General features: G+C 35.8%; 1 protein-coding gene across 1 annotated transcript; it reads right to left on the minus strand.

Moving 5' to 3' along the window:
- Positions 1-12,494: 12,494 nt before the first annotated feature.
- Positions 12,495-19,291, minus strand: LOC149026922 (ABC transporter C family member 3-like). The gene is given in 11 exon segments (XM_089146149.1): positions 12,495-12,592; positions 12,735-12,924; positions 12,926-12,975; positions 13,197-13,260; positions 13,948-14,253; positions 14,385-14,593; positions 14,695-14,989; positions 15,664-15,828; positions 16,916-18,079; positions 18,081-18,805; positions 18,808-19,291. Coding segments are annotated over 11 exon segments (3,750 nt in total).
- Positions 19,292-24,058: the final 4,767 nt, after the last annotated feature.

Below are 24,058 nucleotides of genomic sequence, written 5' to 3' on the forward strand. Positions count from 1 at the left end.
ATCAGGAACAAACATGACACCACCTTCTTTCACCATTGACTCCTGAAAAAATGGCAATCTGGCTTGTTTGGCAACTAAAGAGGTGTACATCGTTTGGAGAAGTTTCATAAACCACTCTGTCAGCAATCCAATGGGCTAGTGGTGGTAAGGGTGGGACATTTGTTTGGTCCTCACTTGTGTATTTGTAGAACAAGCAATATTGGCTTGCTTACAAAATGAATGAAGGTGAGAAGACAATTTGTTTTCCTCTACAAGTTTTATAATTTTTTCAGTCTGATTGATGCTCAATGGGGAAGCTTTTGCAGCTAACCAATGGGGAGGGCGTGGAAGCCCGACATGCTCTTCCCAGTACTACAAGTAGGAATTTTCAGCCTGTGAACCCTACAATTTAATGGTGAAAAAGATAAAAATGGAAAAAGCAACAACAAGAATAGATATTTGAATATCATCAACTTTTTTACACTGAAGAATACAATTGCAACAAGTCCAAGCAACTGGATCGGATACATATATACATCATGGTGTAGCTGAAAAAAGAATAGAAAATATTTTGCGTTTGCATGTTGTCGTAAAGGAATTAGATTTGGTGCACGGAGAAGACAGGCTTTTGGATTTATATAAAATGGAAAATATTTTAATTGCTAATAAATAACACGTGGTGAGGAAAAATTTTTTGCCACTAGATAAAATAAGGAACAAGTTTTTCTTAACTCTTATTCCATTAATTACTTATTTCATTTCTTCTCCTTTTTCTTTTTTAAAATAAAATTTTCCCATTTCCTTTCATCATCAGATGCTTCCGGTTCTTCTAACAATTAAGGTAATACCATATATCTAAATTAAATAACAAGAAACCTGCATATGGATTGTTTGCGCAAGCGTTAAAGGGATTTTTATTTTACCACTTGTACAACAATGGATCAATGATTGTATATCAAAATGCAAATTAACAAAAAATTTATCTTTTTTATTTTACTTTTTAGAACTATATATACTTTTTGTTAACAAAAATAGATCCTCGATTGGATTCTACGGTTCTACCCTCATGGGGGAAAACCCTAATATTGCTGCCATTGATTCTCCCAAGCTAGCTTCGGTTGATTCTACGCAGAACTTGCCTTCGGAATCCTTGCTGCTGCTGCTGCTATCAACAAGAACACTTACAATTATCACTCAGTCAAATAATTGATTGGGTTGTTGAAGAATCTAAATGTGCCAAAGCCAAAACGGGTAAAAAAAAATTTCACAAAGTCAAAAACTAAAAACAGAATTAGTCGAGCACAACAGATCGAAATAAATTGAAGCTCCTAAAACCTCTCATTTTTAACATCAAATTCTTCTAATTTCTTCTTTCTTCCCTCATGATTGCAACGTTTTCCGAGCGAGGCTTGCATGAGATCCACGGGTGCCATATTTGAGATATCCGTGTTTCATTCTTCTGTTTGTTTTACTGTCGTTTTTTTTAGGGCACGAAATTAGGTTCTGCACAATCACCAACAGATTTTATTCTCCCCCAACAGATATTTATCTCAATCTATTCTTGTATCATCATCATCATCTTTTTCATTGTTTTCGATCGATTTTCCCACGGCAGTGTACAAGTGTAGAACCCACCCAGGGACTTACTTCTTTTCTCAATTTTACTGAGCTGTGTCGTTTGGTCTCATTTCGTCACGTTTCTCAAGAGGCTCCCAGGAAAGCTATCAATAATTTACTTTCCAAGATCCTCAAATTCTCGTTCCTTCTGGGTTCTACAAAAAAAACTGTCTCTGCATGCGCCGATCAAATATTTTGCTCGCTAAAGCAGATACCCTGCTTCTGCATTTCATCACTGGTTGCGAACACGAGGATAACTAAGAATTGATCATGTGTAGCAGGGGTGCAACAAGTACACTTTGGCTTAGTTTTTATTTCTTCATCTTGTCATCAATAATCTGCGAAATTGAAAATAAGCTTATATATATGTACAAATTTAAATGATACAGTTAGCAACCCAAAATAAGTCTTTATTTATCATTTAAATAACCTAAGAAATAGCATGTAATACAAATAAGAGGAAGATTACGATATCTTCAAATGCTACTCAACTTATATTTTTCGTCCAAATCATTCCATTCTCGTTTATCCAATGACAAACTTCTATTTGGCCCGGACCAAAACCTAGAAGCTGAAAAGCATGATGCTTAGGATTCCAAGTTGATGTGTCATGGTGGCATGCCATGGTCAAATGATTTTCTTTCTTTTGAGTATATATATCAACTGCATATACTTTTATTTTCTGCAAAACATGACAATAATAGACTTGAAATGGGAATGGTTGACTATGACACAAGGCTGGCGGTTCAGAGAGGTTTCCATGCATGAGCTTCACAGCTCCAATTGTAACGTTCTCATTAGATCCTTCAACACCCTCAGAAATCCATATTTGTATATGATGCCCTAATTTATCAATGGCAAAATCAATGAGATCCTTAGCAAGAAGTCACACAGTGCTCAATTCACCTCGATTAAGGTTCCTTTCGCATGTCTGTAGGGTGTCATGAATATACTCATCCATCTGAGATTCATCCACTACATTGAAAATTTTCTTTAATCCATCAATATGGGAAAAAGAAAATGGGATTTTTGATGCCAAAGGTCGTGGTAAGAATGATGTATATGACATTGGGTCATTGAGATTAGGGATAAACATGGTAGCTCCCTCTTTCACTTTTGATTCCCGAAAAAATGGTACCCCTCCTTCCTTGGAAATCGATAGGGGTGTGTCAAGTGGAGAGGTTTCATAAACTATTATGGCAATGTTCCAACGTGTTGCTGTTTGGGTTTTGTCATCCATTTTCTTATTCACTAGTGTATTTGTAGAACAAGCGATATTCGCTTGCTTGCAGAATGAATGTAAGTGGGAAGATAATTCATTTTTCTCTATGAGCTTCATAAACTTTGTCATCTGATGGAGACTTAATGGAGAAGCCTTCCTAATTAATTGATGTGGAGGAAATGAATGACTAACATGATCTTCCCAATATTGTAAGAAGGCATTTTCAGCTTGAAAACCCTGAAATTTCATTGAAGAAGATAGAAGTTAAATTAAATATATATATGTAATATATACATTGTAAGCGATAATCAAAATGAATGGATGATGGAAAAGCGTCATTTCTCTTACACATAAGTATGCTAATATCAGAAATCCAGGCAACAATATTGGACGCGTCATGGTGGATCCCAAGCTAAGTAAACAATGAGTGGAGCTTGTTGCATGGTGAGAACTGTAAGAATTTATAAAGGGGAACTTTTTGAAAATTGGGAGTGCAAAAAGACCCATCCCTTGTCTTTGAAATAAGCATTGCTATTCAAATAGTTATCAAGAAATTTTTTCCAAATCCAACCAGATACAAGAAAAACCATATTGATAAGAATGCGTTTTTGGTAAACTATTACATGTCACGTAGACAATTGTTTTTACTATTTTTTGGGAGTTGAGGTTGCCACGTAGACATTTTTTCTGTCAGAAATCACGTAGACATTTGGATCATATCTTTCCCAGATGAAAAATCCATTGTGAACCTATTTCCGTAGTACCCTAACCTGTTATTATAAGAATTGTTCATCAATAGATCATATATACATATAAAAATAAACAGTCAAAAAATCTTGAAAAATGAGTTTGTTCAATGAGACAGGTAGAGGATCTCAACACTTCATGAAGGGGCCCAAATCTTTTCCTTTGTTAAAGAATACTTAATTCAATATGCTAACATTCCTAACTTACCAAATATTAGAAACTTTTTTTTTGTTTTCAGGTTGGCAGTTTATAAATCGGTGGTTCGACCCGCGTCGCACACCTGGCTATGGTGGGTGAGTCTTCCAGCGAGATTTTTTGCATTCACAAGGATTGGATACCGGAACCTTGCTTGAGCGAACCAAGCTGCTTATGAACGATAAAGTATATGTCGTGATGGTTTATATGACCAGGAAAATTCTTTTGTTAACTCTGATAACTTCCCATATGGTTGGCTCAGGGAGCAAGTAAAATTTCCACTCTATGAATCAATTATAATATTTTTAACGTAGAAATGCATGACCATGAATGGAAAATTATGAGAGGACAGAAAATTCAAAAATTTGATCACAGAAATAAGTGGTGCAAAGTGGTGAAGAGAGACAACACTTGCTACCAGAAAAAAGAGGAAGAGAGACAACACCACATGGCTTCAGTTGTCCTTTGTACGTTTGTGTTTTTATCACTCTTCATAGGCAAAACCCTCTCAGCCATCGAGTGAAATCAGTAAACCAGTTGGCGACCATTGTTTTGAAAATGTAAAGACAAATTTACCGTAAAAATGAGATATTGATTAAATTTAACGAACGATTCAGATTCAACAAAACCCTAACCCCATCTAACATGGAGATCTTACAAGCAATTATTTTCACCTTCAAGATCCAACAATGGAGCAACGGTTTGAGTGCTCTACAAGTTAAACGAAAGTTTCCCCAGACAGATTTGACCGTCATGAAACAATTCCTTGGCAAAAAGCATGGAAGCAGTAGAAGCGAAGGTGATGTTCGCCATTTTCTTTTTGGGTAACTCGAAGCAAACCTTGTGGAGGTGGCAGTCTGGTCCAAGTGAGTAACTGATGCTAAGGATTTTTCTTGCAGTTAAAGAGTATAAATTGGTTGAGCGATGGAAAGGGACAAAGAAAGAGTGAGTCGATTACCAGAAAGGAAGGGACGCATTTTTTTTCCACCTGTACAATAGTGGATCAATGGCTGTATATCCAAATGCGGGGACTTAAAGGTGCAAATTAAATTTTTTTTATTTTTTTTTTTTATTTTACCATTTTAGAATTATATATTTCATATTGACAAAAAAAAGTCCTCGATTGGGTTCAACGGTTCTACCCTCACGTGGGAAACCCTAATATATTGCTGCCATTGATTCTCTCAAGCTTCGATTAATTCTACGCAGAACTTGCCTTCAGAATCCTTGCTGCGGCTATCAAACAGAACACTCACAATTACAACTCGTCCAATAATTGATTGTATCGTTGGAGAATCTGAATGTGCCAATGCCAAAGCCAGTCTGAGTAAAAAAATTTCACAAAGTTAAAAATCGAAAACAGAATTAGTCGAGCACAGCAGAAGCAAATCGAAGTTCCTAAAAAACCTCTCATTTTTAACACCAAATTGAAAACCTGAAATTCTTATTCTAATTCCTTGAGTTACATTAATTACAAGAAATAAAAAAAGCTCAAACATAAGCCGAAGAAGTTCCCTCATGATTGCAACGTTTTCCGAAGCTTGCATGAACCCACGGGTGCCACATTTGAAATATTTGTGTTTCATTCTTCTGTTTCTTGATATTTGGGTCCCGGTGGAATTCGATACCATTGCAAAGGCATTATGGAGCGGTGAATCTATTTGGTCTTCGTTTGTTTTACTGTCGTTTTTTTTAGGGCACGAAATTAGGTCTGCACAATTACCAACAGATTTTATTCTCCCCAACGGATATTGGTCTCAATATATTCTTGTATCATCATCATCATCATCATCATCTTTTTCATTGTTTTCGATCGATTTTGCCACGGCAGGTAGAAGTAGAACCCACCCAGTGACCTAGTTTTGTAAATGTGATATATTTAATTCTGAAGAAGGTAAAACAGAATATCTTAATTTACACTTAAGTCCCCCGTATTTTGATTTTACAGCTGTTAAATCCATTGTCGTACATGTGGCAGCCTCCAGTTGCTGCAGCATATAAAAATCCGCCTGAAAGGGCTGACACTTGGCATTGGAAAATCAAAAGGTTAGAAGCCAGGTTAAAATTGTAAAAACAATTTTTTGATATTATATATATTTTTTTCAAATTTACGTATTGAATCCTTTCAATTCATATAATTCATTCGCAAAACCCCTGTTTTATGATTTAGGCAAAATCCAGCTTTAACCTAGATAAACTTTCACCTTCTTCGCCATTGATGATGAACAGTGTCTCTTCAATGAACAATGAGATGGGTGTGCTTGCATGATTTTGTTTCATAAATCTTGACTTCTTGTGCAATAGGAAAGTGACTGGTTCATACATAACCCCGGAGTGTTACTATTTAAAAAAAAAAAAAGGAAAGAAAAAGGAAAGTTGATAAAGATAGGGTTTTATATTCACTTAGTGATGGAGATGTTTATCACCTGAAAACTAGGGAAGTGATGGATCCCTTGCCACCGAATATGAATGTTCATAGATACAATTCAATAATCTTCCGAAACTCTTATTTTATTCGACATATGAGTTTCACAGCTAGAATTGTAACATTCTCACCAAATCCTTCAACATCTTTTTTACCGAGGGAAAAGAAAACCACCAAGACCCTCAATACTCCGCACACATATATGATGCCCTAATTTTTGAACAACATAATGGATAAATCATTGGTAGAAAGTCACATAAATGCTCAGCTCGCCTTAAACATGCTTTATTCATGGTAAGAATGATATGATGCTGGTTCTCTTATTCAAGGCATTTTGATTGTGTTTTCATCAGTACTGTAATACTGTATATATATTTGTGGAACAAACTACATTAGGTTGTTTACAAAATAAATGCATAAGTTGTGTCTTTATTGTAAACTGTTTAAAATAGGGAAGATAATATAAAATGCATGTATTGCCCCAGCCTTGAATTCTGCTTGTACGTACAAAAGCCTTTGACAGTGGCTGGTAAAACACTATTAGATGCCACCAACTCTAAAGTGCATGTAATATAAAGATGGTGAGCAAGAACGATATGTGATCTTCAAATGAAAACTAGGGAAGGCAATAATCCAAACCCTCCTTTTCAAAAAGTTCGCTAACACAAAAATTGGTTTTCATAAATTTTGTTGAAAAAAAACACATGAACTAGAATTTCTTATCCTGATATTTTATATGAATATATAAGAAGGTAAGTTTTATGTAACGAACCTACACCCAACATTTATAGGCAGAATAATCTTGCATATGGTTGGCTTTACAAACAATTGAAATTGCCTCTTTAGGAACCAATTCTGAGAACTTCCTTTATAAGTGTAAGACCATGAAAGGAAAAGTCTGAGAGGAAGGCAAATTAGAAACATGTGTGTGACACTTCATTTCAAACAACAGTAGAAATATCTCAAACTCTTCTGTGGCATAGGTTGTGTTATTAAACCAAACCATGTAAACCTTGGAGTCATCTCTCTCTCTCCTCTCTCCTTCTCAAATGCACTTTTTCTAATAATTAACATAATTGCATGTTCAACAGTATGAATATATTTATTAGGGATTCAAGATTGTATTATGTGCTTATTTGATATTTTCAAGTATAGTGGGTTGTGTCATTTTCACAAGAAAGCACATAAACAAAGTTTAAGGCAATTAATAAGATAATTACAAAAAACGAATGATTTTATTTGATTTCAAGAGTCTACGTTCATCCCTCTCATCATTGAGATAATTCCACTAAATTAACAAGTAAAAGAAGAATATATATGATCTATTTAGGGAAATATCTCTGAAGAATGATGTGATATTGGGTTTATACATATAACGAAGACTTTCTTAATACACGCAACCAATGTTATAAGGTGACTTGAAACCAAAATATTAATACAACAATGGATAAGCATCTATAAAGTATTTTCGATATCTTGAATGGTCTTGACGCACATAAGTATGTTATGAAGCTGTCTTCAGTCTTTGATACTGTCCTAAGACTTGCTTTATCTAACTTGTATCTATCTCGATCGAGACTTTGCCTTGGCTTGATCTGTCTATTTTATGTCATATCTTCAGTCTTGAATCTAGTGTTCAGGCTTGAGCAAATTGTGTATTCAAGATCCTGAAGTCTTACATTGAAGAATAACTATGAAGTTCACTTTGATCTTGGTCAAAAATAACACATAATATTACTAACCTGCTTCAAACTACAGCTGCTTAGAATAGAAAATAAAATGTTAACATTAATTATAAAATATGCTCAGAAGTAATATTGATATGAAAAAAAAAAAAGTGAATACCTTGTGTCATGGTTGCAGTGAGCATGTACCTTATAAAAATTAACAGCATCAAGATAGCTCCCAAGAATCAAAATAATGGTTCCTTTAACCTAAGGTATCGCATCCATTGGAATGAGAGTAGCCAACAACATCTAATAATAACCAAATATTAGGAAAAGCTGAAAAACAATCAATGCCAATAATACCAATGGTATAAAAGCCCCTTTATATGCATTGGTAACATACATCTAGTATATTGAAGAAATTATGAAAAAGTCATAGTTAGTTGTTTCAATATACTGGAAGTATGTTACCACTGCATATAAAGGGGCTTTTGTACCATTGATATTGTTAGCAAAAATTAATTTTCAACTTCTAATATTTATTATTATCGGATGATGTTGCCTACTCCCATTTCAAAGGATGTGATACTTTCTGCTAGAGAAACCATGATTATCTTTCTTCTTCAACAAGATAATCTTCTAATTGAGTTATCTTGTTTGCCTCTTGTATCTGCCAAATAGGAGAAATTAAACAACTACCTTCAAACTAGGTCAATAATCAAGTAATTATCTCATATCCAATAATTGCAACAAAAATATACCTTATAAGAACAGTGAAAGAATTTTCAAGAGTCAAAAGCAAAGATAGTAGTGGTTCCTTTAACGTAAGGTATCACATCCTAGAAACAAGAGTAGTCAACATCTAGTAATCACTAAATATTAGGAAAAACTTAAAAACAATTTATGTCAAAAATACCAATGGAATAAAAGCCCCATTATGTGCATTGGTAACATACCTCCACAGTATATTGAAGAAAGTATAAAGAATTCATAGTTAGTCTTAAGTATACTGGAGAAATGTTACCGCTGCATATAAAGGGGCTTTTGTACCATTGATATTGCTGGCAAAAATTATTTTCAACTTCTAATATTTAGTATTACCACATTGTGTTGGCTACTCCTGTTTCAGAGGATGCGAAAACTTCTGTTAGAGAAACCTCTCTTCTCTCTCTCTTTGTTTTCTCAAACAAGTTGCTCTTCTAAGTTGAGTAATCATCCTATCACCTGTACCTGCAAAACAAGCGAAACTTAAGTACCACTCTCAGAATTAGATCAAACTATTCTCTGTCAGACGAATCTGGTTAGGAAACCAAAACTGGTTCTGCTTTCTCGGATCATGATGAAGCGCTTATATATAAGTTAGCAGAGGGCAACCATATGTCAGTCTTAAGAGAAATAATCCTCCTGAAGAATAGGAAATTGACCGGATGCAGGAATTTCCAGATGAATAGGAAGGTTGAAAGGGTTGAGATCCGTTTGTGAATGAGACGCATTCTGCCAGAAAAATAGGAAATGTATGGACAGCGATGGGTTCTGTAAGTATTGGAACTTGTGTCCGTACTTGGTTAATTACCTTGAACGTCCGATTATTTATTCTTTTTTTAAACCCATGAATGTCCAATATTACAAAATATTACAAAATGGTTATACTGTAACGATATCTTTGATGTAGAGACTGAACGTATCTAATCTGAACAAGTTTCAAGGAAGCCAAAATAAACCACTATTTATACTTTATATAGCATAAAAAACCAACATATAACACCCCATTATATATACTTTTGATAGCTTAAGAAAGAAAGTACGTATGACACAGACAAGAGAACTCAGAAACAATATATCATAATCTTCAAATCTTGCTCAGCCTAGAGTCTTTGTCCACATCACTACATTCTCATTTATCCAATGACAAACTTCAATTAGGCCAGGGTCATAACCAAGCATCTTAAATGCATGATGGTTTGGACTCTAAATTGATGTGTCATAGTGGCATGCCATGATCGCATAATTCACTTTCTCTTAGCATGTATTTCAATGGCACGTAGTTTTACCTTCTATAAAAGATGGCAAAAAATAGACTTGAAATGGGAATGGTTGACTATGACATATAATTGGTGAGGTTTTCATAAATGAGTTTCACAACTCCAATGGGAACATTATCATAGGATCCTTCAATGCTCTCACTACTCCAAGTACGTACATGGTGCCCTAATTTCTTGATAGCAAAGTCGACTAGATCCTCTAGTCACCCATGTATTTTTCGCCTTGAATGGATCTCTTTTCACATGTCTCAATGGTGTTTTGGATATACTCATCCATGCTCGATCCATCCACCACACCAAATAGCTTCTTCAATTCATTGATCCAAGCAAAAGACAATGGGATTTTTTGTGCTAGAGATCTTGGTAAGAATGATATTAATGATAGTGGATCTCTTAGATCAGGAACAGGCATGACACCACCTTCTTTCACCATTTACTCCTGAAAAAATGGCAATCCGCCTTGTTTGGCAACGAGAGGATTACGTCTTTTGGAGAAGTTTCATAAACCAAGTTGGACCCATGCTCTAGTTCTCTCCATTCTCAATCACTAACCCACCACATAAATATATGGATTAGCTACTCATGATCCTATTTTAACTCTTATTCCATTTCTTCTCTTTTTCTTTTCTTTTTTTATTTTTTATTTTTTTTTTAAATAAAAATTTCCATTTCCTTTCATCATCAAATGCTTCCAGTTCTTCCAAAAATTAAGGTAATACCATGTATCTAGATTAAATAACAAGAAACCTGGGTTTGCTCGATATTTCACCCGGTGAGAGCCGTGAGGCTAAGGGTAGGGTTCATTAAAAAACTCTTAAAGAAACCTTTATTTTGTAAATTTACTTAAATTAGAGGTGAACTTTTGGGATTTATGAAAGTTTGTAGATGTGACATGTCTAATTACTAAAGTACCCTAACATCTAAACCATTGGATAAAAAATAATACGCCTATGCAAATTGATGTCCATACAGGCGCGAACAAAAATCTCAATATCTCCATCCCAAATTTCTTTATATATATAAAGCGCTTTTGTTACCCTAAAAATAGAAAAACAAATTCAATATCTCCAAGTGCGAACAAAAAGCCAGAGAAGTTGCACCTTACGTGGATATTTTTGTTAGCACCTGCATGTGGATCGTTTTTTTTTTTTTTTTTTTTGGTAAATTGCATGTGGATCGTTTGCGCAAGCGTTAAAGGAATTTTTATTTTGCCACCTGTACAATAGTGGATGAATGATTGTATATCAAAATGCGGAGACTTAAAAGGTGCAAATTAAATTTAATATTTTTTTATTTTACCTTTTAAGAATTATATATTTTTTATTAACAAAAATAGATCCTCGATTGGGTTCTACGGTTTTACCCTCACGTGGAAACCCTAATGTATATATTGCTGCCATTGATTCTCCCAAGCTTCGGTTGATTCTACACAGAACGAATCCTTGCTGCTGCTATTAACCAAAACACTCACAATTACAACTCGTCCAATAACTGATTGTATCGTTAGAGAATCTAAATGTGCCAAAGCCAAAACGAGTAAAAGAAATTCAACACGCAGTAAGAATACGGGATCTGGAAGATTCTACCAAAGAAATAAAAAGAGATCTGAAAGATTATCCTAGAGATTCTATCCAGAGCATCGATCGCACTCTCATTATACAATAGCAAACTATAAATTTGTTCAGGGCCAAATCCAGAAGCTTAAAAACATGATGGTTTGGATTCCAAATTGATGTGCCATAATGGTGTTGCCATAATGGATTCCAGTAGGGCATTTTGGTTGCGTCTTCATCAGTACTACAACAATAGGATGTTTACAACATTAAGTTGTGTCGTCATTATCGTAAACTATTTAAACTAGGGATTGCTAACCGTGTGCAGGAGTTTCAGATCAAACATCTTGAACTAGGTTCTACGCGAGTTTTTAGCTTTTTGCAGAAAAGCGTTTATGAAAATGGGATCAAGAGGTGTGTTTTGTTTTTAATAGGGTGGTCACCTTAGTAGCACTGTAAGGCAAAATTGTAGGTGGATGATTCTGTGAAGTAAGTTCGGACTTCAATGGAGAAAGTTTCACCTAGTCACCCACCCCTTGACTGATTTGGGAAAACCAATTAGTATGCAAGGATCGAACCTTGTCAGAATCTTAATTGCAATTGCGAACTAGAAAACCAAGAAAAGTATTCCATACAAAAGTACAGGAAGGGACCCAAACCTTCCCCTTATAAGATGTTATAGGACACTATATATATTTCCTCTTACATTCCTAACTTACCCAAAAGATGGATGCTAGGAAATTTCTCGAAACAAAGATACATGAATGGAATAATTGAGGTGCATGCAAACTGACCCAGATGAACCTCAGACACAAAAACATAAACATGAATGAAACGGTGGATCTGATGGTGCATGTCCAGCAAACTCCTATGTTGGCTCTAGGAACAGTTCAAATTCGCACTCAAGGAACCGATTTTGACACATTCAGCTCCATTTCGACTTAAGAGGCATTTCCTTCTTCTCTGCTTACTAGGTTGCACTGCACCTCCCTCTAATGCAGCCTCTTTACTTTGAAAAGTCAAGGTCAATCATTTAACTTAACAAAACTAACTAAATCTTTGAGTGTACACTTTAACTAGCTTTCCAAATGATGAATTCTTGATCTCTAGCAATTTGGATGGGGAATCATATTCCAAAATATGACCTGCTTAAGATAAGAAATTATGTCAATATGATTTGTCTAATGTTAAGATAATGTGAAGACTTATTATAAAAAATTTACCAAAAAAAAAAGACTAATGATCAAATTGAACTTGAATCATGTGTATTAATCAGTAGTCACTAACCATTGTCGAGAAGGAGGACCAAATCCATATCAAGAACGGATGTTATCCTATGTGCAATTGTGATGATAGTGCATCTTGAGAATTCTTGATAAAGTGTTTGTTGAATTAGGTAGTCAGTCGTAGTATCCACGGATGCAGTAGCTTCATCGAGTACTAATATTTTACTTTTCTTGAGTAACACTCGTCCTAAGGCAGACTAGTTGCCTTTGACCCATGCTCCAATTATCTCCATTTTCAGTCACTGGCAGCAATCATATAAAAATGGTATAAACCATGCATTTCCATTTGAGTACATGTTCATTAACATTTTACTCGATCCCCTACTTCTTGTCAAAGAAGGGATTGGGAGAAAAGACCTGGGTTATGTACTAGAAGTTATATATCATTAAATAATGCCATGATTCATGGATATATGGATGTTGACAAGCTTTGATATAAGGGAAATAGAAGAAAAAGACTAACCTGGTGAATCAAGCTTCCCTTCCTTCTTTTTAACTTCATCACTAAGTTGACATTTTTTTAAAGCCTGCAGTAACAGAAGTCCGTCATTTACCACTTTGTTGATTATTCAAGGCTGCATAAAATTAATTGTTAAAGATATATAAGCTAAATAAAAAGAAAATAAACAAGAAATAGATATCAAGTGGAAGTGGAAAACCGAGCAATCAAAACGGGTTCACATCCTCTACAATTCTCACCTCTTACAATTTCCTGTAATTCCTATATAAGATTGTGACACGTGGCAATTAATTATCCAAGTGTCATGATTAGAACCTAACTAAGAATTGAACTTGATAAATCAATAAAATAAAGCTTTGAAAAAAGATGAGAAACAAAATTGGAAGAAAATTTAAGAATTTATTAGAGGTTTAATTCTTAGTTGAGTTTTTAATCATGGCTCTTAGATAATTAACTGCCATGTGTCACAATCCTAGATAGGAATTATAGGGAATTGTAGAAAGTGAGAATTGTAGAGGCCAATTGCATTCATTGGAATGCTTTAAATATAGCAACAGGAAAATATTTCTGGGAAAAAAAAAAAAGAAAAAAAAGGCCTTAGGAATGGAGTTCATGGGGAAATATTTCCAATCAATCAACTATGACGTGTTTACTAATTGGCATGTAAATTATCAGCAAATCTAAGAAAATTTTCTTATCTCTGTCACCAATTAGATATTTTTCATAAAGTGAAAAGAAAAAAAGAAAGGCATACCTCCCAAATCTGTTCATCAGTGTATTCTCCAAGTGGGTCAAGATTACTTCTAAGAGTTCCTTCAAACATTGTGGGTTCTTGTGGGATGATGCACAATTTTGATCGCAAGTCATGGAGGCCAATTTTAGATATGTTAATATCATCTATCAAGATCTGACCTACTTCAGGTTCAAGCATACGAAAGAGAGCTTGTACGAGAGTTGATTTACCACTTCCTGTTCTCCCAACGATACCAATCTTCTTCCCACTAGGAAAAGTGCATGTAAGACCTCGCAAGACAAGAGGAAGGTGTGGGGCATATCGAACCTACATACGTAATAAATTCCAAAATCATAAAGTAGGAAGAATTATCCAGTAGCATTAGATCTCAAATTATGTATTTCATAAGATATTGAAATGGGTGGAAATAAAGAATTTAAGTCTATGTTGAGCATTACTTGCAAATCAATAACGTCAACTTTTCCCTGTAATGGCCATTCATGACTTGGCCTATTTTCTTCTACGAACAAAGGAGGTTCACTAGGGATGTTGACATACTGTAATAATCTTTCAACAGATATTATATTATTCTCAAGCATAGTAAGATCCCATATGACAGCATGCATACTGAAACGAAGCCCATATGCAACTACTAAACCCGCAACACCTTCAATAGGAAAACCAAACAAAATAAATTTAAGATCTTGCTTCTTGTGAGAAAACTAACTTGGTTGACTTAAAGGGTAAGCTTTCAAGTTTAACTTTTACCAGGGCTGAGTACCCCCTTCGGAATTAAGATCAAGAAAATCAAAAAGACAGCATATGTAATGGATGCCAACATATCCATGCGAAAGCATAACCACTCTACTGCACCAGAGAAATGAAATTTGGGTTGATGGTACGCATCTATCAGCTTGAGATTTGTGTTTATAAACCTTTCTTCTTGGTCAAAACATCTGATTGTGGTTGAACCCAAAATAGATTCAGCAAAATGTTGTGTAATTGGAGCTTGACATACTCCACATAATCGTGTTAGTTCTCGTGCAGTAGATATGTAGTATTGCTACAAAACAAAATTTATAAATTAAATAAATTTAAATACTGATATTAAAATTCTATAATAAATGTAAAGTCAATGAGTTCACCAAAAGAAATAAGTACAATTGATGAGAAATGTTGTTAGGGCTTTTCTTCTATTGTTTTTCTATTTTTTCTATATTTTTTTGGGGGTTGAGTGGGGAGGGGTTAAGTTTAAATGTTTGATGGTACATATCATAATCATGAAAAGAATATTTGCTAACTAGAAGATGCAGGAGGCTGAAATTTATGTTTTCTAAGTAACCATATATCCACCTACTAAATTCGAGCCTTAATTTTGAAGAACTTTTGTAACATGTTGTGCCTATAAGGCCTATAACATATCTTTTTAGGTGATAGAGATATGGATCTCTTGGATACATATTTGATTCATAAATTTAAAACTATTTTAAAGTTGAAATCACCACATTAACGTATTCAAGCGTTTTTGCATCCACCATTAAACCAATTTTGATGTGAATAAAGAAAAGTAGAAACATCAAACAAAGCACAAACAACCTAATAATATATATATATATATTATTATTATTTATATTATTTATTTTATTATTATTATTATTATTAGTATATTATTATTATTATTATTATTATTATTATATTTTTTTAAACTAAAGGAAATATGGAAGTGACAAAAATTACCTGGTACCAAATGCTGATCACACTCATCGGAATAAAAAGTATCAACATTTTCCATGAAACCAATGACATTACTATAGTAGTTCCCAAAAAATCTATAAGTGATGTAAGAAATTCTTCAATTCGATTTGGAATGGTAGTATCAAGGGCACTTTGGTCTATAGATGCCTGTACACAAAAGAAGTAAATTTAATATATTGTGATGAACAAGATCATTGCCAACTTCAAGTAAGAGTATTTGATGTATTTACTAACCCGATTTAAAATCCTCCCACTTGGAGTGGAATCAAAAAATGACATGGAGGAACGAAAAATGCAAAAGTGCATTTTGTTAAAAAACATAGTAGATGTCATGTATCCAACAGTTGCAATGAGCATGGACCTTATAAGAATGCAAAGAGAGCTTCCAAGAGTTAAACCAACATAAACAAATATAAGAGTGGTTCTTCTAACAATAGGTATTGCATTTGCTGAAATGGGAGTAGCAAACACCATCCAGAAGTTACTGAATATTAGGAGAAGCTGAAAAAGAATTTGGGCAAACAATATAAATGGTACTAAAAGCTCCTTTATATGTAGCAGTAATGTATTTCCAATATACTGAAATACCAACTCCACCCTTTTCTCTCTTTTCTTGTTGGATAAGCTGTCCTTCAGAGTGAACTGATTTTTCTATGTTGCAATTGTTATTTTCTTTTTCTTGATCATCTTTAATAATCTTCTCACTAGACAAAACATTACTGTATTCTTCACCACCAATTGAACTATCACAAGCAACTTGATGCTCAAAAGAATCAATCATTGCTAAAGCTTTCTTATGTGAACCCACTAATTCCATGAAGTCTGTTCCCAAACTAAGAATTTCTTCATACTTTCCTGCTTGAGTAATTCTTCCATCTTTCATTACCTGCTAATCAAGAAATGATAATTAATCGCTCCTAAAAAACACTTAATGCATGGAAGGGGGGGGGGGGGGAGGAAGAAGACACTTACCAGGATAAGATCAGCAGATGGTAAAAACTCTACTTGGTGGGTAACATAAATTACTGTCTTTGAACCCATCAATCCTTCTAAACATTCCTGCCATTAAAGTTCATAAGTTCATATCTAGCATTGCTGACTTTTTTTTTTTTAAAGAAATAAAAACAACCCCTTGTTGACCTCATTTTCAACTATATGAAATTGTGATATAAGCAAGGTTTCAAACCAATTTGATCAAATCAAAGTGTAAGGGCATAAGTTAAAGAAGTATTACCTTAAATAGATGGGTTCCCGTGTGAGCATCTACAGAACTAAAAGGATCATCAAGAAGATAAATATCAGCATCATGATACAAAGCTCGTGCAATTTGAATTCTTTGCTTCTGTCCACCACTCAAATTGATCCCCCTCTCCCCTATAATAGTATGGTCACCAAAGGCAAACAATTCTAAGTCCTTCTTCAATGAACATGCTTCAAGGATCATCTTGTACCTTTTCTCATCCATTTTCTTGCCAAACAATATGTTGTCTATTATCTTGCCACTTTGTATCCAAGGTAATTGTGCAACATAGGCTTTCATCCCATTTAATTTAATTGTTCCAGATATCTTTGGTACTTCTCCCAATAAACATGAAAGTAAGCTTGATTTTCCTGACCCAACAGAACCACAAACAGCCACTCTCATACCATGATATACTCGAAAGTTAAGATCTCCTAATGTGATATTAGGTGAATGGAGATCCCAAGAGAAATTTCCATTGACTATCTCAATTGCAACCTCAACACTATCTCCAGGGAGTTTTTGTACTATACTTAGATGAAGATCATCAAGACAGAGGAATGACGTTATTCTATCCATGGAAACTTTAGTCTGAACTATCATATATATTAAGTCTGGGAGATTATAAATGGTCCCTTGCAATATCTCAAATATAGCAAGAGCGGATAAAATCTTTCCAGACTCTAAAGGAATTTTTATAAGTATGCAAAATCCAAAAGTTACCATAGATACAAACATGGGAGCAGATAAGTAAATGAAGGCAATCACAACGGATGAGAAAAGTACTTCTCTCAACCTTTTTGTTTCAAAGTTCCTAAGCTCAATTATTTGAGCCAAGAACTTCATATCCCAACCTTGGAGCTTGAGAATCCTCATATTTCTTAAAACCTCAGAAGTCACCTTCATTCGTTGATCTTTAGAAGCCATTAACTCTCCTTGATACTTTTCTTGTAGTTTGCCCAATGGGATATTTGCCAACAACAAAATCACTGTGGAAACAAGAGCTACAAGTGAAGCAAACCCAACGCTCTTGTACAAGATCAACAGTGCTAGAATAATTTGAACCGGCACCCTCCATGTATTATGCAAGTACCAACTGAAAAGGCTAATCCTCTCAGCATCAACATTCAATAAATTGGCGTTCTCCCCACTACTATGATCCTTGTTTTGACTGGGTTGAAAGATTGAGACCCTTCTTATAAATTATTGCAAACAAGGCAGCACGGACCCTTAATGACATCATTCTCACTTGAAAGAACAGGTGCCTCTCCGAGATGCACCTTATGAGCTTTGAGAAAAAGAAAATAAATACTAATGTGTAACCCTTATAGTTTGTCTGGTGATCATTGCTATTGAGATATTGAACAAATTCGTCAATAAGGTATGGTCCAACATAAGAAGCTACTATGCATATGATGGACAATAGAGCCGTCCATAGAACTTCTTTCCATATTGAGAAGATCAATGCCTTCACCAATTTGAGTGTACTTACATGACTGTCGTCAGCATTGCATTCAAGTTTATTCATAAAGCGAGCAAACACTGTATGGCCACGATCATAGTTGTAAAGTTGAGGAACATCTTCAAAGTTCAACGTTTTATCATACCCAAGTGCAATCAAAGGGCCCATCCAATTGAAAGTAAAAAGACTAAGAAGATGGGCATTTGCATAAGGAGTTACATTATCTTCGTCAATACTTGATTCTTTCCCATCGACCTTATTGCTTCTAATGGAACTATTATTCAAAAGAGGCTCTTTAAGATGACGGTTGCCGTCCTCTCTCCTTCTACCGAAGTACCCAACACAACACAAGAACAAACCAGAAATGATAGACACACCATCGGAAAACCAAAGTAGGAATGGTAAAGAGGAATTTTTCCATATAAACCAAGATGTGCAACAAGAAGGGAACAAGAGATTAGGAAGTAAAAGACCCACCAAATCCTCAGTAAAGTGGGGAACCTACGCTCACTTGAATGAGAGAACTGTATGTACAAGTAACTGGAGATCAAAAACCATGTAGGGGTTCTAAATGCAAAATCTAACTGGGAAAAAGCTTTTAGATCCGGCCAACCATGTCTATTGCCAGAGATGTAGTTGAAAACACATAGGAGAAGATCACAGAACGACAGACCAATACAAGATATTAGGGATGACTTGTAATATAAAAAATGTGTATCCTTCGACATTGACTCTGGTTTTTCAAGGTAAGGTGTTTTCAGTCTCTTGTAAACCCAGGAAATGGATAAAACTAACAACATAAATAAGTGTGCAGAAGCAGAAACCATGTATAGGAAAGTGGTTGTAGAAAATTGGAAAGATAGAGCCCGAACATATATATCATTCTTTAACTCTTCAAAGGCATCCATGCTCATACCTGCTTTCAATTACTCGGGAGGAGCAAGTGATGTCCAATATAATACAGTAAGCTTTAGAGTGAATCAATTAAAAGCTTGCGATAAAGGTTGTTTTGAAGGAAAGGGTTCTGTTGAGTGAGAGAGAGAGAGAAAGAGATGCACCTTGACGAATAAGCTTCAAACCATCCCTGACTTCTTCTTGTCTTTCCTTTGGACGTGGTGAAAGGGAAGTGCCTTTAGATAAGTTATTGGCGAGCTGAGGCAGCTTTCATGGTTACAAATGAAACAGGCGTAGATGACTTTACTTCGTAACTCTTGACATCCTGAACAATAGGAAGGTGAATGGTCTGTACAATCCTCCCCTAGAATGCAGCTAATTACTAACAAATAGGAATGTTTGGATCCTAACATTAGAATCTCATCTAATCTCAGCATATATTTCCTGAGAAATGGGAAAGTAATGGATTTGCATCCATTGGAACCTGAAAAGGAAGGAAAAAAAAGGCATTTTGCATGCATGCACGCACGACCGTATTAATTAGTTAGGGGCAGCGAAGTCAAACAAGGGAGCTCTACAGGGTCGGTATTTCGAGACCAAACCAAACCTGCCTTAAAATGACTCCCATCAGGCATCATCTGGACCAAAACTTATCATTAATCTAAACTGCTTTGGGTCTAGGGTTTTTTGAGTTTGGGTTATTCTTTTATGCTTAGCGCAAACCAGAGAAACAGAAAAAAATCCGCTGAACAGGGGGAGCACTGCGCCCCAAACAAAAAGCCTAAAATTGTGAGGGGTGGGGGTGTGGGGGTCTTTTGGTTGGTTCCAAAAAAAATAACTAACCCCCCCCGCGGGTGGGTTTTGTGTTCGCCCCCAACCCCCACCCCCCACCGGGGGGGGCCTCCTCCCCCCGCGCTCCTCACCTCCCCCAGCCCGGCCCCGCAACCGGAGGCCGCGACAACACCAAACAACAACAAAAACATACCTCAATCTCCCTTTAGGCCGGTATCAATCTCATTGTCTATTATGAGATTTTTCATTGTTTTAAATGATTTGGCATCTATTATCATTTTGATTTTTATTTAAAATAATAGAAAAATCTCAAAATTCATAATGAACTAAAAGTCTATTGTAGATTATGGGGACAATTCATCTCTTCATTTTGCGGTGGCAAACTTGAAATTTTAAAATCAAGATGGGGTTATAACGGTAAAACACATTATTTTATAAAGCCCTCCCAAATCCTCCGAAACCCAAGCGAGCTCTCACTTCTCTCAACCGGAGTTAAACGGAGGGGAACGAACGCGGCTGCTCAAACGCCTCCTCAAGGCTTCCGACTACTCTCTTTTTCTTCTTAAGGTGTGTGTCATTTCTTCTCGCATTTGCTGAGGACCAATAATGCGAGAGATTCTTAAGCTACCCATGGGACTAACAGCTGAAGTTCTTATCCGCCAACCAGGACCCCCCGAACGATAATGGTAGGCACCCATCGTTATTGACACACAGGACGGTGGGATGATCCGAGTGCTAAGTTTCTTGTGGGAAATGATAGAGTTGCAGAAAAGCTATCTAAGGGCCGATGATTGGAAAAGGAAGAGAGTTGGAACCACCCCAGAGTGAAACCAGCGTGGAAACAACAGCCACCCCCCCGAGTCCAAAGACAGGTGGGACATACGCAACCCAAGACAGCAGCGGCGCCTCCCTTGAGCTGTAAACATAGGCCGGGGATAGTTAAAGCGCCTAGATGTGGTAATTATGGGTTCATATCTTGAATGCGGAGTGTTGGAAACGGGAGAGTCAAGCCACAACCACACGGCCACAAGAGCAGCCATGGCGGACAACACCCTCCCAAGCTACCGGATACGGTTGAAATAATGGAAGCCAAACCAAGTCCTAAACCATAAATCACCCAGCGCCACCGAACACAGGAGATCGGTCCCATCTACATGAGGGCAAAGGCGTCCCAACCGAGCAAAGGGCCCGGATGGTAAAGGCGACCGAAGCCCGCACACAACGGCGACTGGGACCCAAGGAAGGCAGCCCGCAACGAAAGGGGCGGGGATCTAGGTCAAACAACACCAGCGCGGAAGGCACCAACGGAGGTGATGCAAGGAAAAGAACAATTGTAAACTAATAATGATGTATGGTAATTAATAAAAATATTAAAATAATAGGAATTAATCATAAACTAGAAAATCATTGACAACCAAACACACCAAAATGGACAAATGTCACCAAACCATGTCACGACCAAAACGGATCGTACTATCTTTTAAATAGTCATAATAGACAATGAGAATTGATACCAAAACCGACTAAGTTACGTTGACACTAAGCGTACGGTCCAGATTTGCTCTAAACTCAAAAAAACACTGCAGGATTAGCGCCCAACAAAACAGATGAGACGGGTAACTATCATCTCAATATGAGAATTCATATAAATAGTTGGCATCCACAAAATAAAATAATAGAAAAACCAAAACATAAAGACGAAGGAAAGGAGAAAAAGCGACAAAAAAAAAAGAGGAAAAAGCAAACACTATATATAAACAACCCTAGACTCTCATATCATTAACAAAATGACATACCAAACTATTTTTATTCCATAATTTATATTGACAAAACGCCAACCCATAAAAAAGAACGAACTCTGGACAAAAGAGCAAAAGGGAAATAGGGATGAGATATACAAGCAGGATAAACCATGTCGAGAGGGAGGTCAACCACCATATGAATTTAAATAGACAATAGAAAATGAGGTTGATACCAAAAGAGGATTAGACAACGGCTCATTTTCAGCGACATCTCATGGCTTATTATTTAAAAATATAAAATCCATTTAAACCTGAGCAAATTAGGTCATTATTTATCCTCTAAGTAGCATAAGCAGTAACATATTGAAAAACATAATTAGCAGATCAGCATAGGTCATTGTTTATCTTAAGATATCATAAGTAAGGACCCAAACAGGAACGGAAGAGTCCCAGTGTGCCAGGCCGCATAGGTCATTGTTTATCTTTAAGATATCATAAGTAAGTAGGAAATACATATCACAAACAAGAGAACAGGAAGATGATCATATCTTCAGATGTTGCCTAACTTAGAGCCTTTGTCCAGACCATTACATTCTCGTTTACCCAATGACAAACTTCAATTAGACCAGGTCCAAAGCCCAGCATCTGAAAAGCATGATGGTTTGGATTCCAAATTGATGTGTCATAGTGGCATGCCATTATTGCATGATTCACTTTCTTTTGGGCATGTATATCGACTGCGTATAGTTTTACATTCTGTAAAACATGACAATAATAGACTTGAAATGGGAATGGTTGACTATGACATATAATTGGTGGTTCAGAGAGGTTTCCATATACAAGTTTCACAGCTCCAATTGTGACATTCTCATAGGATCCTTCGGTGCTCTCAGTACTCCAGACATCTATGGGGTGCCCTAACTTTTTGACAACAAAATCAATTAGATCTTCAGCAGAAGTAAGACACGTGTTATGCTCACCTTGGATGTGTGCATTTTCACACGTGTCAAGAGTGTCATGAATATATTCATCCATGTTTGATCCATCTTCCACTTCAAAAAGCTTCTTTAAATCGCTTATTCGAGCAAAAGAAAACGGGATTCTTGATGCTAGAGTTCGTGGTAAGAATGATTTATATGACATTGGGTCTCGTAGATCTGGGATAGGCATGAAACCTCCTTCTTTCACCATTGACTCACGAAAATATGGCAATCCTCCTTGTTTGGAAATCGAGAGAGGTGTTTCCTTTGGAGTGGTTTCATAAAAAACTCTTCCTGTATTCCATTGGGCTACTGGTGGTAAGGTTGCTTCATCTATTGTCTTCTTTAGTAATGCATTTGTAGAACAAACAATATTAGCTTGCTCACAAAATTGACGTAGGTGAAAAGACAATTTGTTCTCCTCTATAAATTTCTTAAACACTGTCACTTGATAGAGGCTTAGTGGAGAAGCCTTTGCAACTAATGAATGAGGAGGGTGTGGAAAACCAATATTCTCTTCCCAGTATTTTGTGAAGGAATTTTGAGCTTGAGAACCCTGCGATTCAATAAAGGAAATGATAACCAAATAAGAAAATTTTTGCAAGTAAAACTAAAAAAAAAATAATAATAATAATAATAACAAAAAGAATTTTCCTTACACTGAAGTATGCTACTATTAAAAGCCCAAGCAACAGAATGCGACGAGTCATGGTGAAACTGAAGAGAAAAACAGAAAAGATGTCCGTTTATGCCGTCGTCAGAATGAGTTGAGTTTAATTGAATTTATATACAAGAAAATCTGTTTTATCTTACCAGCACAATAAAAGAGGGGTGAGGAATGTTTTTGTTAGCTTTAGGTTGAACAACTAGGGTTTTTTTATTTAACTTATCTTTCAAAAATTTTAGTGACAATTTCCTTTGAAAAGGTGGTTTCAAATGAAAAGTAGGGAAGGCAATAATCCAATCCCTCCGTTTCAAGAAGTTTCGTTAACACAAAAAATGGTTTTCATAAATTTTGTTGAAAAAAGCGCATGAACTAGAATTTCTTATCCTGATAATTTGTATGACTAAGAAGGTAAGTTTTATGTAACGAACCTACACCAAACATTTTTAAGGCAGAATAACCTTGCATATGGTTGGCTCCACAAACAATTGAAATTGCCTCTTTAGGAACCAATTCTGAGACTTCCTTTATAAGTGCAAGACCATGAAAGGAAAAGTCTGAGAGGAAGGGAAATTAGAAACATCATCACGACATTAAGAATAA

The sequence above is a fragment of the Hakea prostrata genome, chromosome 1, assembly GCF_041222555.1.
Source record: "Hakea prostrata isolate BN-2017 chromosome 1, UWA_Hpros_2, whole genome shotgun sequence".
Classification (NCBI taxonomy): Eukaryota; Viridiplantae; Streptophyta; class Magnoliopsida; order Proteales; family Proteaceae; genus Hakea; species Hakea prostrata.